This window comes from Narcine bancroftii, chromosome 11 (genome assembly GCF_036971445.1).
Source record: "Narcine bancroftii isolate sNarBan1 chromosome 11, sNarBan1.hap1, whole genome shotgun sequence".
Lineage (NCBI taxonomy): Eukaryota > Metazoa > Chordata > Chondrichthyes > Torpediniformes > Narcinidae > Narcine > Narcine bancroftii.
This window is the reverse complement of record NC_091479.1, coordinates 102,435,059-102,453,892: the sequence shown is the minus strand read 5'-3', so window position 1 is coordinate 102,453,892 and position 18,834 is coordinate 102,435,059. Positions and strand designations below refer to the sequence as shown.

The 18,834-nt window shown below is 43.0% G+C and overlaps 1 protein-coding gene across 7 annotated transcripts in view; it reads right to left on the bottom strand.

The window, feature by feature from the left end:
- zdhhc17 (zinc finger DHHC-type palmitoyltransferase 17) overlaps positions 1 to 16,209 on the bottom strand; it is a 155,590-nt gene extending 139,381 nt beyond the window's left edge. For all 7 annotated transcript variants that reach the window (XR_011346821.1, XR_011346820.1, XR_011346822.1 and 4 more), the window contains exon 1: positions 16,087 to 16,209. Coding sequence is in view for 1 of the 7 variants with exons in the window: in XM_069904363.1 (XP_069760464.1) it covers positions 16,087 to 16,152 (66 nt within the window). In the remaining 6 variants the exon portion in view is untranslated. The remainder of the gene's footprint in view (positions 1 to 16,086) is intronic.
- Between the last annotated feature and the right edge of the window lie 2,625 nt (positions 16,210 to 18,834).

Genomic DNA, 18,834 nt, shown 5'->3' with positions numbered 1-18,834 from the left:
AGAGAGAGAGAGAGAGAGAATTCAGTTCTGAAGTGCTACAGTCAGCGGCAGCCACTGGGACTGGAACAGGACAAGCTGGAAAGTTTGTGGAAAAACCCCATTTGGAAGACAGGTTGTGAGTGCTTAGTTCAGCCTAGTCAAAGCCTTTGTGGTCCATACAAGAGGAGAGGACTGGCTGCCTAATGTTTCACTTAAAATAAGAGAAACAAAAAGGAACTCTGTGGTGACCTGAAAGAAAGAGGTTATCATCTGGAAAACCCTGATGGTGCAAGTATCTTCGGCAAGGCTCTGAAGTGGCTGGTTACAAAGAATCAGTTGTGGGTGTCCAGTGAACCACAAATCTCTCTCTGAAAACCAACAGGAACTTTCCTGAGTGGTAACCATTTACCTTTCAAGCACCAAAGCCTGGTGAACTTCATAAATGTTAAATTCTGTGCACAGTGTAAGAATTGCCTGCAACCAGTAAACTTGAAGGAATAAGAAGTGAAATTGGACTGTGAATCAAGGAACTTTTCTGAACTTATACACACATTACATACATGCGTGCTTAGAATTAGAAGGGGGTTAAGTTAGGTTAGTTAATAGTAATAAGTTAAAGTTTGATTCTGTTTTCATGTTTAAAGATAATTAAAAGCAACTTTTGTTTAAGTAACCATTTGTCGTGGTGAATATCTATTGCTACTGGGTTTTGGGGTCCTCTGGGCTCGTAACGCTACCTTTTGCAGGGTTTTATACTCAGGGGTATTGGTGTCCTACTATCAGATGCAGGGGCTAGCACACTTGTTGCCTCACTTTAAGATTACTCTCAATCTTGACTTCCAACATGCAATGCATGGCTGATGGATGAGGAATGCACACTTTTAACTCCTAATATTGTGCTACAAGGCAATGTGAAGTTTATGCAACAACTGAATAATTTAAAAATTATCTAGGCTGCCATTACATAGTTTAAATACTAATCACAGTGTGCCATCAAAGAGCTGCTCTTCTAAGTTTGTGCTATTGGAGCCTCTGAGTGACTTAAAATGTATTGTGTTTGTTGTTCAGTTAAGCACTCAACAGAGATAAGATGGATAAGCCAAAACCTTATTTGCCCCTATGGCAGATAGAAAAGATTCAATGTCAATATTCTAAAGGAGAAAGAGAACCCCTGGGTTCCTGCTCAATCAACATTACTGAAACAGTTCTGCATTTTGTGGGAACTCATGGGTTCAAATTATCTGTGGCTGAAGCCACGTTCTTCTCAAGTAACCATTTTGGATCAAGGCTGACTAACTTCTCCAAGTTTGAGGAATGGACCACAGTAAAGTAAAACCCCTGGTATCCGGCACTAATGGGTATGGGTAGATATCAGATAAGTGTATTTTCTGGTTGCTTGAGACTTTCTCTCATGATGCCTAATTAATGCATCCTCATTAAGAATAAACAGTTGAAAAGACAAAGATACAACAACATAGAACTTCTCCAGTATTACACCATCTCCTCAATATATGGAAGAAGATACATGTAGAAAGAAATAAAATAAATTACCAAATACCAAAACTAATATTGACGCAAAATAAGCTACTCCCTTTTACAATAGACAACCTTGCCTTTAGAAAATGGGAAAAAAAAGGGATTAAAAGAATAGAAAATTGTTTTTCAGGAAGTAGATTCTTATCCTTTGAACAAATGAGAGATAAGTACAATATAACGGGAGATACAGCGCTGGCATATTACCAACTGAGATCCTACTTGAAAGATAAATTAGGAAGCAACTTGAGTTTACCAGAGGGAAGTAACCTTGAATATGTGATTACAGATACAATGTTAATCAAAAGATTTATAAAAAATATGTATATTAAACTGCAAGAAAAGGAAAATGAGGAAACAAATGGTAAAACTAAACAAAAATGGGAACAAGATTTAAATATAAAGATAAAAAAGGAAACATGGGAGAAGTTATGCTCTGGAACGATGAGAAATACAATAAATACGAGGCTGCGTATGATACAATATAATTGGTTACACAGACTATACATTACACCGCAAAAGTTAAATAAATGGGACCCAACAGTATCTGATAGATGTTTTCGATGTAAAAAAGAAAGGGGAACAACAATTCATGCAATCTGGACATGTGAGAGAGTAGAAAAATTTTGGGATGATCTCAATCAGATATTAAATAAAATAACAGAAAACAATATACCAAAGAATCCAGAGATCTTTCTCCTAAGTAACATAAAAAATAAAGAATTTGGAATTGACTTGGAGGATGCACAAAAAAGATTTGTTAAGATAGCCCTAGCTGTAGCAAAAAAATGTATTATGTCAACCTGGAAATTGGAAGATAATTTGAAAATACAACAATGGTATATAGAAATGAATAAATGTATTCCATTAGAAAAAATAACATATAGTTTAAGAAATAATATTGAAATATTCGAACAAGTATGGGAGCCTTACATTAAATACAATAGCGAAAACCTACCGGGAACAAACATTACCTAAGTTGATGGAAGGAGAAGAGAAGAAAAAAATGGACTCAGTAGAATTTCTGGTGTATTTTTGTTGAATGACAACATTGTCTAACTGAATTAATGCAACCTAGATTGTATAACTAAAATGGATGAGAGGGGGGAGGGATGGGGGGGTGGCTTGGGAGGAGGGAGGGGGGAGGGAGAAAAAGTCACTGTAAATGTGTGGAAAAGAAAAAGTGTATATCATGGCTATTGTGATTTATGGTGTGAAAAATAAAAAATTTAAAAAAAAAAAGACAAAGATACACACTGTTCTTACACTGAACAAATTTCACTTGCATGAACATATAAACCTGAAAGAATTTTACTTTTTTTCAGTCACAATTCTTTGAAAACATTTAACCGTTGATACATCTGCAGGTTCCTCCCCCTCCATAGAGCCACCTGAAAGATGAACAATAATATTACAGATATTAAACCCCATCAAGTCGACAGATAAAGCCTGTGACTGGGACCACTCTTACTAAGCAGGGATAAGGAGACATAAGAGATTCACCCCAACGGTGAGCAACATCAACCTGGGTGACACCATTTTATTCAAATATCTGCTACGTCAAAGCATGACCAAGGCACTCCGCTGGCTGAATATTTGCTTCCATCTTTACCAAAGGTTTATGTGTTACTTCAGTGAATATTTACTAGTACAATTTCAAACTTATATATTTTTTACCTATGAATTTATTCTTAAGCATTTAAAAAATTTTTTTAATTATTATCCTCAAATTTTTTGCCTGTTTCTTGATGTTTCTGGTTGCTTGAATTCCAGATACTTTAAAAGGCAAATCTTTTCCAGTTAGCTTGTTGATGTCTTTTATCAGATTCCAGCACTGGCAACTTTTTCCCAACCCAACACCCACCTCACCTCGTAAAACTCCTCTTCCTCCACCTCACCTCTGCTTCTCTCTCCCTCTGTCTGGCCTGTCAACTGTCAATCTGTTATTCTTCACCTCTGCCTGGTCCACCAATCCACCACTGGCACTGGTCCTCTGCTGCCCACCCTGACCCTATTAGACTGGTAATCTCTTCACCACACTCTCAGTACCAATGAAAGATTGAGGCCCACAATGTTGACCATTCTACCACTGACGCTGCTCGAGTTCCGCCAACAGATTGTGCTTAGCTTCAGATTTCGCCATCTGGAGTCTCTTGCATGTCAATCAAAGGAGAGCCTTGCAAATGTCTGAAAGCAAAGAATTCATTTGGTTATGGGAAAATGGCAGGGGAGTGAAACTAACTGGACCACTCCCACAACACCACAAGCTGATTAGGTTTACTGTGCTGCAAGCATTCTGTGAATGTGCAAAATTTTAATGAACTTCTTCCAAGCACATTAAAAAAAAATGCAAATACAAAATTGTGCATGCCTAAACTAGAAAACTATTTCATACCCTTAATAGAAGGAGTTTCTAACAAGGTCATATGAAATATATATGCTATTCATATGCAATGATTATTGCCATTGGAGTTTGACGTTTCTGTCTCACTCAACCCAGAGTGAACGGAGAGAGGAAAATGGAGTCCCTGGGTAAAACCCATGTAGGCATGGGAATAACGTACAAACTTCTTACAGACAGCGTGGGATTCGAACCCCAGTCCCGATCGCTGGTGCAAAATGCTACACTAACCGTACCAGGTTTAATAACTGATTATACTTAATAATTCAGGTTTTCCACCTGAACACATATAACACTTTCTTGTTAAAGAATTATTGACGTGTTTTAAATACACTTGGAAAATAATATTGTCCTTCAAAAAGCACTTAATAGTTTCCACAAGTTTATCAGACAAAAATCAGGCCGGCATAGTTAGCGCAACGCTATTACAGTGCAAGTGATCGGGACCTGGGTTCTAATCCGATGCTGTCTGTAAGGTATTTGTATGTTCTCTCCTTATCTACATGTGTTTCCTCCAGTTTCCTCCCACAGTTCAACATGATTGTAGATCGATTGGGCAACACAGGCTTGTGGGCAGAAAAAAATTTAAATTAAACATTTAAAAATTTGACACCAGCTAACCCAGGTAGAAATCAACTGAAGTGAACTCAATGGCGGAGGTTTTGAAATGTGACTAAGGAGAGAACAACAAATTTAGGAAGCTAGTAGAGCAATAAATACCACTGATGTGCAAGAGGCCAGAGCAGAAAGAGAGATATGGAAGGCAAAGATATGAAGCAATGGAGGGATCTGGAAACAAGTGGGAGAATTTTCCAGTTTCGTCAAGTTTTACTATTTTTGGTACACAGACAGCCAATCTGTTTGCTCATAGTTTTGCTATTATCTGATTCCACCGGCATTGAATGAAGATCTACCGGGACCAATGCCTGAAGAGGGTGCACAAAATCAGTGAACCGGTGCGGACTCGAAAGGCCAACATGGCCTGTTTCCGCTCCATAAATGGTTATATGGTTAATTTTAGAATCTAAATGTTATTAAATCAGGATGCAAATATCAGATAATAGTGGTGGATTTTTCAACTCTCCTGGCCCCAGATTGGATCCCCTCTTTTTAACTCCTCTCCAAATGTATCTTTACCAATTCTGCTACTTCCATCCAGTTATGTTTTTTATATTTTTAAAGCACGAGGTCTCAACTCAACCTTAGTTATCATTTAAAAAAAAAAGACACCACTGCTGAGCAGTGAGTGAACTCGTAACATGATAATTCGAACAGCAGTGCAATGGACTAACTTGCTGGGGATAGTGGTGGAGAGAGAAATATTGGGGGCATTTCAGAGACTCTGAGACAGACATGGATGAAAGAAAAATAGAGGGTTGTGGGGTAGGGAGGGTTTAGTACTTTCTTTCATAGGAAGGGATATATGGGTCGGCACAACATCAAGGGCCCAAGGGCCTGTACTGTGCTGCATTGTTCAATGTTCTAAGATTCCGTTAGTCCCTAATCTGCAATGGGTACACAGGCAAAATGTTTTTTTTTTAAATTACAATCAAAAAAATTTTAATGCAAAAATAAATGCCCTATTTGTGCGAGCTACTTTTTTCTCAAGAAAACCTAAATGAGAAAGCTTCCACTTCCCCTCTTTCAGCTCCAAAATGCACCATCACCTCGATGGGAAGAAACCAGCATAATATTTTTTAATGTTTTTGACCAAGTGAAAAGATATATACTTAAATAATAAATATCGTTAAATAATTTTAAAATAATGGGCCACACAAATGGCTGGGGGTGTAGGCCATTACAGCCTTCAAAGCAAGAGCAAACAGTATGTAGATGGCTTTGATGCTTCACTCCCCAATTAGCTGAACACCTTCTATGCCCACTTTGAGAAGGAGAATGCAACAGTGCCTACTGGAATCCCTGCAAAGGCTGAGGACCCTGTCGTATCTGTCTCTGAGGCCAACAACAGACATTATTCACGAGGGTAAGCCCTCACAAGGCGTCAGGCCCTGATGGCATTGCTGGCTGGGTACTGAAAATCCATGCCAACCAACTAGCCGGAGATTTTCAATCTCTCATTGCTGCAGACAGAGGTTCCCACCTGCTTCAAAAGGGCATCAATCATTCTGGTGCCCAAGAGCAGAGTGAGCTGCCGCAACAACTATCACATTGCACTCAATCTATTGCGATGAAATGCTTTGCAAGGTTGCTTATGGCTAGAAATAACATGTAAAGGACTAGAGCCACTGCAATTCGCCTATATCACAATCGCTCAACAGCAGACACAATATCTCTCCACTCAGCTCAGGATCACCTAGAAAGCAGCTTTTCATCGACAACAGCTAAGCCTTCCACAGCATTAATCCCTCAGTGCTGGTCAAGAAGCTCTAAACCCTAGGCCTCTGCACCCCCAACCCTCCAAAACTGAATCCTTGACTTCTTGGAAGTCTTCCAAGGAAGACTGATCCTTGGAAGACCAGTCAGTACAAATTGGAAACAACATCTCCTCCTCACTGGCTCTAAACACAGATGCACCTCAAGGATGTGTGCTTAGCCCACTGATCTACTCACTATATACCCATGACTGTGCGGTACAATTCCATTGCTATTTGCCGATGACACCACCAGAAACGCAAACAGCAATGAGGAAGCATACAGGAGGGAGATTGATCAGCTTGCTGAGTGGTTTAAGGACCATGGAAGGGCACTGGAGAAATTGTTGGTAAGATATGCTCTGTTTCAAAGGATTGAAACCATTTAATTAGTGTCCCTAGTAGCCTGCACTGAGTCAAGGGGTGGGTGGGGCATCGTATTGATTTTTCCTTGATTATTATGTGTACCCAGTTCGCTGAATGTGTGTGTGTGTGTGTGTGTACTTTGTTCCCACACGCTTTTCCCATGTTCGATATTAATTGTACATGTTTTTCATTGGAGCTATTACTTTTTCCCACACTCGCTATTAAACTATGCACGCTGTTTCACTGCCGCTATCTTCCTATGTGTGTGTGTGTGTGTGTGTGTGTGTGTGTGTGGCCATTTTCCCACGTTTGCATTCTGTAAATAAAATCCTTTACTACCAAAACTGTGTCCAGAGTCTACCTCTGAAACCTACCAACTCCGTTTCCTCACTTGCAACTGCTACACTAACTGTGCCACCCAACAAGCAAGACAAATAACAATCTTTTGTGAAAAAAATTAGTCGTTTGTTTCCCCTATTCCCATTGTCTCACCCTCACTGGATTTCACCTTAATGCCTCATCTAAAAGAACTTTAAATGCAGATGCAAGATTATAGTAGTCGAAACAAAAATATACTATGTTCCTGTTTAGTGATAAATACTAACAAAAATTTCATTGATCTTTCACTTGTACTTCCCTTTCTCCCAGCAATATTAGATACATTTTTACAAAGATAATTTGTTCTTCAGCTATCTACACATCAGTGGTTAATTGCAGGAATCTAAGACAGTAACAACCACAGGCAAATGACTCACAGCTATTTTTTTATATAAACTATCTATAGGGATCTGGCAAGTTCAGCAGCAAATTTACTGATTTTTAAATTAAATTAAGACCATCATTTTTTTTTGTATCATGCACATTATTTATACCCCACAAATTAAATTCAATGTGCTCATATGTGTCCATTGATGAATGGAATTACAGGCACCACAGATTTAGTTCCCGAGAACTGCCCGTAAGCCAATTTTTACACGTCAGAAACGTCTATTTTCATTAGCCACACATATTGAATCGCTCTAAATGCATGCTATAATACTTTCATTTCATTGAATAATTGCCCTAACGCTACCCAATATTAAACTAATTAAATATAGAATGAATACTGTGAAACATTTTATTACAGTTTTACAACTAGCTTGAAAACATTTAAAAAATGAATGGAAGAATTTGTGCAAAATATGATTTCCATAAGTCAGGTCATTTGTCACCCAGGATGTCCCTGCATTTCCAAATGTAGTACTATAGACCAGTAGTTTTCAAACTGGCCCCCCCCCCCACCTAAACTCACATTCCACTTTAAGTATTCCCTATGCCAGAGGTGCTCTGTGATTAGTAAGGGATTGCCTAAGGTGGTCTGTGAGTGGAAAGAAAAAGTTTGAAAACCACTGTTTTAATCGACCCTAATTGACTCGTTACATGCACAGTTTCAGAACTCCAAAGGAAATGGGCCAGTGACAATTTTTCTCAAGCAAAACATTTCAGTAACAATTGGGTCTAGAGCAGTGGTTCTCAACCTTCCCTTCCCACTCACAGACAACATAATTTAGACAATAAAAAGAGTGAAAGATCCTACATCAACATTTCATCTTTGATTTCATACAAACTATTTCTTTTTAATTGTCGGTTCTCAGTGTAGAATCAGTATCATGTCATTGTAAATTTGTGTCATGTTTATACACAAAATACAAGGCACATAGAATCCCAAGTTAACACTCCTCCAACGCAAGAACACTGTAGCTTCAGTGTGCATTGACAACAAAATTACACTGAAATACTTCCAAAAGCCCTGTCTACAGGCATAGATAGTCAAGCACAAGAACAACATCTTCTGTACAGACCCGATATCAAGTGGAGGAAGAAACAGGAGCTAAACAAGATCTAAATCACAGACTGGACTCAAATTAGGAGATCGCTTCGCTAAGCAACTTCACTCTTACCACAATGACAGGGATCTCCCAGTGCCAATCATTTTAATTCTGTGCCCCACTCCCACACCAACATGTCTGTCCATGGCCTCATACACTGGCAAATAAAGCCACCCATAAATTGAAGCAGCAATACCTATTACTCTATCTGAGCACTCTCCAGCCAAATTGCATTAGCATCCACTTCTCCAGTTTCCATATGGTCACTCCCTTGTCTCCCTCTTTTCTCCATCCCCTTCCCTCTTCATTCAGAGAGCTATCCCCCTCCCCAACAACTTTTTTCTCATGTCCTCTGACCTATATCCACTTATGACCTCTTGCATGTGAGCCTGTACTCCTTCCCGCAACCATTTTATGCATGCACCTTCCTGCTTTCTGTTCATATCAGGAATGTCCACCCTTCACTACACATCGACAGTTCTGTAGTAGAGAGCACCAAGTTCCTTGGAGTTCACTTAACTAGTGACCTATCATGGACACTCAACATCTCATTACTTGTCAGGAAGAAACAACAGCAACTGTGCTTCCTAAGAAGACTGAAGCAGGCAATGCTCCCAGCCACCATTATGTCAACCATCTATAGGAACTCTATTGAGAGCATCACAGTGTGATACAGTTGCTGCAGAGAAATGGATCAGAGGTCAATGCTCAGGACCATAAGAGTGGCAAAGAGGGTCACTGGAGTCTCCCTCTCCCATCAACATGATCTACTGGGATCCTTGTCTGAACAGGGTGCTCAAAATTATTGAGGACCCCTTCCATCCTGCACACAGCATCTTTCAGCTGCTCCTGTTGGGGAAGAGATGCAGGAAGATCAGAGCCAGCTCCAGCAGGCGGAGGAACAGCTTTTTCCCATGGACAGTGAGAACGCTGAACAACCAAAGGAACGGCTCACACTGACCGTCTGAATCTCTTATATGTACAAACAATACTTATTTATATGTATATTTGAAATACTGTGAATATAAACTGTTGTTTGTCTTTGTGTGTGTCATGACTGGTTGAATGTCTGCATGTTTTATATCATGGACTGGAGAATGATGTTTCTTCAGGTTGGACTGGTACAATCAGATGACAATAAACTTGACTTGGCTTATATCTTGATGAGGTCTCTGGACTTGTCTGTTGGTTATGTATTTTTTTAAAAATCTTTGCTATATAATGAACACTTTGTGACCTCTTAAGCTTCTCCAGCATTTTTGTGTAAACTACAATCACAGTATCTGCAGCCTTTCTTTGTTTTAACACTGAGAATAGTAAAGATTCTGGGAAACTAGAGCAACACAAAAAATGCTGGAGAAACTCAGCAGGTCAGGCAGCATCCATGGAAAGCAATATCCATGGTAATTCATGCCCATATTTTCCATGGGTGCTGCCTGACCATTGGAGGAAGTCAATTGCTTAAAACAAAGAAAACCTGTCAGGAACACCCATCAACCACTCAGTTTATTCCCAATCCAGTCGACCTGGCAAAAGAATCTCAAAAGTGAAACATGACAGTCAGCAGATGCCGTGATCGTAGTTAAAAAAAAATACACCGAAATGCCGGAAGAACTCAGGAGATGAAGATATATTGCCAATGTTTCAGGCCTGAGCCTTTCTTCAAGGAATAGGTAAAGAATAAGCAAAAAAAACAGGAAACTTCAGAATAGAAAGTGCTGGCAGGGGGAGGAGTCCAGGCCAACAAAAATCAACCTCCTAAATGATTATCCCAGATGCAGCAATAGAACGATTGGTGCACTAATGCGAAAATCAGACAGTCATTGTTCTCCTGAGCTGGAGGACCTGACAGTTAAATGCAGGCCTATTTACCTACCCCGAGAGCTTACTATTGTCATAGTTACAGTTGTTTACATTCCACCAGATGCAAATGCTATAAATTTACAAGAGCTCCTACCCCATATTATAGCTGGAGATTTTAAGCATACAGATTTAAAGGCAGTCCTCCTCAAGTTTGAACGGAATATTAAATGTGCTACGGGGTGGGGGGGGGGGGGGGGGGTGGAAAATTCACAAGATAAGGTTTATTCAAACATTAAGAACAGCTTTAAGTCAATACCACTATCACACCTGGGCCAGTCAGATCACTTATCCATATTCTTAATCCCAGCATACACTCCCCTTAAATGGAGAGCTCAACCCACTATAAAGACTGTTAAGACATGGCCAGAATGAGCTTCCTTGCATCTACAGGATTGCCTAGAAAGGACCAGTTGGGACATTTTTGAAGATCAGGATTTGGAGGTGGACACATCAGCTGTACTGTTACATACAGAACCGTGTTGACAATGTCACTGTCAACAAATGTAACATTGCCTTCAGGTCTGGCGATAGAGCCGGTCGGTGTACAGCACCACTAGAGCCAACCTGAAGGGAGGCATCAGGGATGCTCCTATAAAAGGAGGATTGGGGAGCACTTTATCAACAATGATCCACGGCAAGGGTGGTAGAGCACCCAACATTTCTCCAATTACAAAACCAACAACAGTATGAGCGTCAGCTGTGACGCAACACTGGTTGAGGAACTTAATTGTTTCTTTGGTCATATTGAGGTGAAGGCAGCAGAAACAAACACCACACCCTCATCAGCCATGTCCTCACTGTGTAGGAATATGATATGCGATGGGTGTTCAATGCGGAGAATCCGAGGAAAACTGTTGGCTCTGATGGTATGACAAGAAGGGTGCTGAAGGAATGTGCATGCCAGCTCTCTGAGGTCTTCACAAAGATCTTCAACCTGTCCCTGTCTAAATCCATTATCCCCCCCCCTTGCCTGAAGTCTGCCACTATCATCCACTGCTGAAGAAGAATGTCATCAATGGTCTTAATTATGTGTTTTTAGACCGCAGGCATCCACAATCAAGGAATTTTACCATTAGACGGGCAGTCTAAAAAGGAATGTGCAGGAATTTTGAGTCAATTCCTGCACTGCAATTTATTCTGCAGGATCCATACAACTTTTTGGAGGAAGGCTGCAGTGTAAATTGTACTGGAAAAAATTTGTTGACAGTCACCCACTCTACTTTTGCAGTCCAAAAAGCACCCAGTGTGAAAGACCACTCGGACAGTAATTATGTTAATTTTTCTCCACGATTTTCCCAACATTGCAGTCTAAAACCATAAATGACTACTGTCCAATAGCACTGGTCATCATGAAGTGCTTCGAAAGGCTAGTCTTGCAACTTATAAAAGCCCATCTCCCAACCACCTTTGATCCATATCAGTTTGCCTACAGGTCAAACAGGTCTACAATGGATGCCATCGCCATTGTTCTTCACACTGCACTAACCCACTTTGAACATCAGAGGAGCAATGTGAGGATGCTTTTTATAGACTTCAGCTCTGCCTTTAACATCCTGGGCAGACTGGTTACAAAACTTGCTAAATTTGGATTTTCCCCAATCTATTTGTCTCTGGATTAAGGACTTTCTAACCAACGGCTCCTAGACTATTAAAATTGGCAGTCATCTCTCTTTTACTCAGAACTGGCTCCCCACAAGGGTGTATATTGAGTCCCACCCTCCACCAATTTCATCCTCAAGTTTGCGGACAATTCGACTGTGGTTGGACTTGTTTCAAGAAGAGACAGACGACAGGGATGAAGTCCAAAGACTGACAGTGTGGTGTTCAAAGAACAATCTCATCTTGAACTCCTCAAAAAACAAAAGAACTTATATAGACTTCAGGAGGAACAGTATAGTTCCAGATCCATTATATATCAATGGGGACTGTGTGGAAAGGCTCATTGTTTTCAGGTTTCTGGGATATATTTTGCTGAAGATCTCTCCTAGACTACCAAAACCATCATTAGTATTAAAAAGGCACGATAATGACTCCATGCCCTGAGGATTCTCAGGAAAATCAAACTGCAGGAGAAACTGCTGGTATCCTTCTATCACTGCTCCATTGAGAGGGTGCTGGCCTACTGCATCCTGACGTGGTTTGCCAGCTGCTCGGTGGCAGCAGACAAGAGGGACCTTCAGAGGGTCATCAATATGGCTCAGATTATCAAATTATCGGATGCTCTCTGGAGATTTATTCAGCTCCCACTGCCTCGGTAGAGCAGCCAAAATCCTGAAAGACCCTTTCTATCCTGGTCATCATCTGTTTGGCATACTGCCCTCCGGTAGACATTTTAGGTCCATTCAATCATGAACAAACAAACAAAAATAGTTTTTACCCCAGAGCTATATATGATCTGAACACCAAACATTGAATATTGTATTGGTTTATTGTGTTGATTTTATATTTTATTTGTTTGATGTCTGTGTGCACTGTCAGGATGTGCGCTTAATTTCATTGTACTTGTGCAATGACAATAAAGGTTAAAAAGAAAACAATGCATGTGCTGGGTGGTTTTGATCCTTGATGATTGCTGCTGCTCTTCGACAGATGTTCTCAAATGTGGGGAGGGTTTTGCCTGTGATGTCCTGGGCTGTGTCCACTACCTTTTGCAGGGCTTTTCGCTCAAGGGTTGTAGTGTCCCCATACCAGACCTTAATGTAGCCAGTCAGCACACTTTCCACGACATATCTGTAGAAATTTGTCAGTTTCTGACGCCAAACCTCTGAAAACTCCTGAGGAAATAGAGATGCTGATGTGCTTTCTTCACGAAGTCATTTGTGTTGAGTCCAGGTAAGATCATCCGAGATAGTGACTCCCAAGAACTTAAGTTTGCTTACCCTCTCCACCTCTGAACCCCCCAATATATTGTTTAATGAATATGAGAGATTCAGATAGTCAGTGCGAGCAGTTCCTTTGGGGGGTAGGGGGTTCCTCAATGATTTTGCATGCTGTTCAGGTACCAAAAGAACCACCCCCCCTGATGTCTCCTCGAAATTTCCCTCCCTTCATTTTGCACAGATGCCTTCTGGTGTTTGCTACTCCCACCCGAGGGAAAAGGTGTTGGCTGATCACCTTACTGATGCCTCGCAGAGACCTCTATTAAGTCACCAGTCATCCTTTTATGCTCCAAAGAGAAAAGCCCTAACTCTGATAACCTTGCCTATAAGATTTCTTTTCCAATCCAGGCAACATCCTGGCAAATCTCTGCACACTCTCCATTGCTTTCATAGCCTTCCTGTAATGAGGTGACCATTAAGAATACAGAGGAAAGCAAAATATTTTATCTTAGTTGTTAAGCTTTCTATTTTAATGCTACTGTCATAAATAGTCTTGAAGCATATTACCCTTCATTGTCATTGCATCAAAATCGCAGAACTCCTGACCATTGGATGCCTCAACCAGAACGTGCTTCAAGTTAGCACAACAGTACTTTCAAAAATGCAACGAAGGATGGCATATTAAATTATAGCCTTGTCAATGACACACACATCCAGTGCACAAGTTTTCCACTTTGATTGATTCCCCAAGGAACACAGTCACTGGGAATTATGCATACTTTGCATTACATCATTGGTGTTTTACATCAACTTCACAGGACTCAAAAATTACACCAACTAAAAGCCAAGAATTAAATACCAGTTTAACTGTCCCATAGGAATTGTGCAACAGCTTATTAGTCTGAGTGAATGGTGTTACTATTTTTATAATTTATTCTCCACATTACATTTAAAATTCACAATCTTAGCACATTTCAGAGGGCAGCCAAACACTGCTTTACCATCAACTTTTAAGTTTCTGTATGTAAATTTGTAATTCAACACAAGACACACAGAATTGAGTTTTTCACTTAACTACATTTTAAAAACTTAGAGAAATAAATCATTAAAAATCTATTATTGAAATTGCTAATCATATTCTGTCAAAAATTTTTACATTTGTTAAAACACCAAGTCTTAGCTTTGGAAACTTTTAACCTATTTATTTTCTAATGGAGAGAACAATTTATGCACATCTCATATTGAAAAATAATTAATAACATTGAAAAACAATTTCCTCTGGAAAGAATGCAGGACGGGGAGAATTTGGGAGTGAAGACAGGGTGACTGGGAGAGGTCAGGAAGCACTTCACACAAATGGGAGGGGAAATCTGAAACTCTCTCAAAGCTCTTGACACTTTGGATCCATTGAAAAGTTAGAAAGGATTTATTTTTAATAGCATTGAAATACAGAATCAAGGCAAATGATTTGAGTTGTGGATCTGGTGAAACATATGGTTAACTGTACAGGTCCACAGGGTAAAGTGCATCCTTTAAAATAATGGGAAGGGCAACAGGAAAAAAGGAAGGTTGAGAGGGAATGAGGTAAAAATATGGACTCGGGGAAGGACTGACATGGGTGAGGAGAAGGGGTATAGGAGGGGGGGAATGGGGGGGTAGGGAATGGGGGGGTAGGGAATGGGGGGGTAGGGAATGGGGGGTAGGGAATGGGGGGGTAGGGAATGGGGGGGTAGGGAATGGGGGGGTAGGGAATGGGGGGGTAGGGAATGGGGGGTAGGGAATGGGGGGGTAGGGAATGGGGGGGTAGGGAATGGGGGGGTAGGGAATGGGGGGGTAGGGAATGGGGGGGTAGGGAATGGGGGGGTAGGGAATGGGGGGGTAGGGAATGGGGGGGTAGGGAATGGGGGGGTAGGGAATGGGGGGGTAGGGAATGGGGGGTAGGGAATGGGGGGGTAGGGAATGGGGGGGTAGGGAATGGGGGGGTAGGGAATGGGGGGGTAGGGAATGGGGGGGTAGGGAATGGGGGGGTAGGGAATGGGGGGGTAGGGAATGGGGGGGTAGGGAATGGGGGGGTAGGAAATGGGGGGGTAGGGAATGGGGGGGTAGGGAATGGGGGGGTAGGGAATGGGGGGGTAGGGAATGGGGGGTAGGGAATGGGGGGTAGGGAATGGGGGGGTAGGGAATGGGGGGGTAGGGAATGGGGGGGTAGGGAATGGGGGGAGGGAATGGGGGGAGGGAATGGGGGGAGGGAATGGGGGGGAGGGAATGAGGGGGGAGGGAATGGGGGGAGGGAATGAGGGGGGAGGGAATGAGGGGGGAGGGAATGGGGGGAGGGAATGGGGGGAGGGAATGGGGGGAGGGAATGGGGGGAGGGTATGGGGGGAGGGTATGGGGGGAGGGTAGGGGAGGGTGGGGAGGGGAAGGGGAGGGTGGGGAGGGGAAGGGGAGGGTGGGGAGGGGAAGGGGAGGGTGGGGAGGGGAAGGGGAGGGTGGGGAGGGGAAGGGGAGGGTGGGGAGGGGAAGGGGAGGGTGGGGAGGGGAAGGGGAGGGTGGGGAGGGGAAGGGGAGGGTGGGGAGGGGAAGGGGAGGGTGGGGAGGGGAAGGGGAGGGTGGGGAGGGGAAGGGGAGGGTGGGGAGGGGAAGGGTGGGGAGAAGGGAGTGTCGGGCGTGGAGGAGATGAAAAAGCCCGACTAAGGGAAGGGGCGAGCCGAGCCAGACATTGTTCGTTCAGACTCAGCGGAGCCGCCTCCGACCAGCCCGGTGACTGAGCCTGAGGCCCCAGACCCTCTGCCCGAGACCCCTCCCCGAGGCCGGTGTGAAGTGATCGGTGCAGCCCCCCGGCTCCCATCGCCCTCCCTCGTCGGGGCGGCGACCCCCTCCCTCACCTCGGGGTGCAGCACCGGACCGCAGCCCGTCTCCTTCTCCAACTCCTCCAGGTGACGGTCCGCCATCTTCAGGCGCCCCGCTGCATTCTGGGAAGCGGCGACCACCGCCGCCGCCGCCGCCGCCGCACTCCAGGCGCGACCAGCCGAGCACGCGCAGCAAGTCGATCGAGAGAGCCCGAGCAATCGATCCCCGAGTGAGCGATCAGTGAAGGACTTCCCTGCCCTGAGGCGGTTCGCAGGAGATTTTCTGAAAAATTAGGGAAATTCCATCCATTTGATGAAGGTCCTGTGGGTTTTATTGGAATAAATATCTCAAGGTAGGTTAACAACAAGAACAACCATCAAATATATTTAAAAACCAAAGCTGCAGAACCATGAGGACGTGACAGGCACAGAAACAGGCCCTTTGGCCCTTCTAGTTTGTGCTGAACTATCTTTCTGTCTCGTCCCACTGACCTGCACCCAGTCCATGCCCTCCAGGCCTGTGTTCACTCGAGAGCGGTTCCCAGGGTTGTTGTCCGTAAAATAGCGAAAATTCAAGGAAGTTTCCATGCAATTATTAAAGGGCGTGAGGATTTTATTGGAATAAATGTGTTGGACTGTACTTTGGAAGATATTTTTATAAAGATTGACACTTAATCTGAGAAAGATTTCAGATTTATTGTCAGAGTACGTACATGACATCACATACAATTCTTTTTCCAGGCAGAATTACCACTTATTAATAGTGCAAAAAAACTACTGAATGTAAATAAAACTGCAATGCAGAGAGAATAAAAAAAAGAATCAATAAAGTGCACAATTAAGAGTCCTTATATGAGTCCCTGATTGAGTTTGTTGTTGAGGAATCTGGTGGTAGGGTGGGGGTGGGGAGTAGCAGCTGTTCCTGAACCTGGTGGTGCAAGTCTTGTGGCACCGAGACCTCTTTCCTGATGGTAGCAGCATGAACAGAGCGTGTGCTGGGTGGTGTGGTTCCTTGATGATTGCTGCTGCTCTCCAATGGCAGTGTTCCCTGCAGATGTTCTTGACGGTGGAGAGGGTTTTGCCCGTTATGTCCTGGGCTGTGTTCACTACCTTTTGCAGGGGTATTGGTGTTTCCACACCACACCGTGATGATGCAGCTGGTCAGCACACTTTCCACCCCACACCTGTAGAAATTTGCCAGAGTTTATGATGTCAAACCAAATCTCTGCAAACTCCTGAGGAAGCAGAGTGCTGACATGCTTTCTTCATGATGCCAATGCTCCAGGAAAGATCCTCCAATATAGTGACTCCCAAGAACTGAAATTTGCTCACCCTCTCCGCCTCTGATCCCCCAATGATCACTGGATCGCACACCTCTGGTTTTCCCTTCCTGAAGTCAATAATCAGCTCCTTGGTTTTGGTGACATTGAATGTGAGGTTGTTGTTGGTGCCCCCTTCGGCCACGTTTTCAACCTCCCTCCTGTGTGCTAATTCATCACCTACTTTCCGCAGCTTTAACATGACAGAAACAATGTTATTGAACTATCCATTTTAATACAGTATCTATTCAGCATGATGTTACATCGAAGTTAACCTGAACAGTTATCAAGGGTGCGAGCAGTGGTTGTTGAAATTAATAGGAGTAAAACCGGAAAGTCTGCAGACACCATGATTGAAGTAAAATCACAAGGCTGTAGAAACTCAGCAGGTTAATCAGTGCCCTTTATGTCGCAAAGAGAAAGTTACATAACCAATGATTTAGGCTTGAACCCTTCTTCAAGGTATGGAAGGAGTCGGTACAAAAAGTGGGGGGGGGGGGGGCAGGGGGAGCACAGTCCCAAAGGCAGGAGGTAATAGGAGGAGAAGCATAGCAGCAAATGGAGAGGAGGGATGGTTTGGTGAATAGATAGGGAAGGCGGCGGAGAGCAAAAGGAAGGAAGACAAGGGGAAAGAGAAGGGTGGGAGAATGGAGAGGAGGTTAGCAGAAACCGGAAAAAGTCGATGTTAATTCCAGATTGCTGGGAAGTGCTCCTGACCGCAGATCCGAGCTCCGGCTGCCCACCTATCTGAATTTTCGACATCCCGATCGCCAACCTATTCGAGCTCCCTATGCCCTGACCGCGGACTTACTACCCATTCGTGGCCATCTGAGCTCCCTACACCTTCAATGACGCAGTTACTTTCCAAGGTCGAAAGTCGTCCCCTCCTTTTTTTGGCCTGAAAAATTGACGATTGGATGAGTATAAATGGTAATTTCATTAACATGTACTCTTTGGAGGACAGAGGATGAGGGGAACCTCAGATAGGCATTTTGAATGCTGAAAGGCCTGCACAGAGTAGCTTCAGTCCTCTCAGGAAGTGCAATCACTTTAGTGCCTTCCTGACAATTGAGAAGGTCAGGTCACCCCTCAATCTCCTATGCTTCGGGGAATAAAGACCTTGCCTACCTAACCCCTCCCTGGAACTCAAGCCTTCAAGTGCCAGCAACTGTGAGGAGATACTGCAGAGGTTGGGTTCATTTTTGGAATGCAGAAGGCTGAGAGGGGACCTGATTGTTATGGATTGAATTATGGGAGCCGTTGGGATTGTAAATAGAAACTTTTCCTCTTAACCTAGATGTTGACAATGAATGGACATGGGTGTAAGGTAACTGGTAGGAGTTTGTAGATAGGACTTGAGGAGGAATGATTTCAATACATTTCAGGTAAGAGGAGAGAGATTAACAAGGGATCCTTTGTCAGCCTTTTCACTCAGAGAGTGGTCCATATCCTGTTTGAGCTGCCA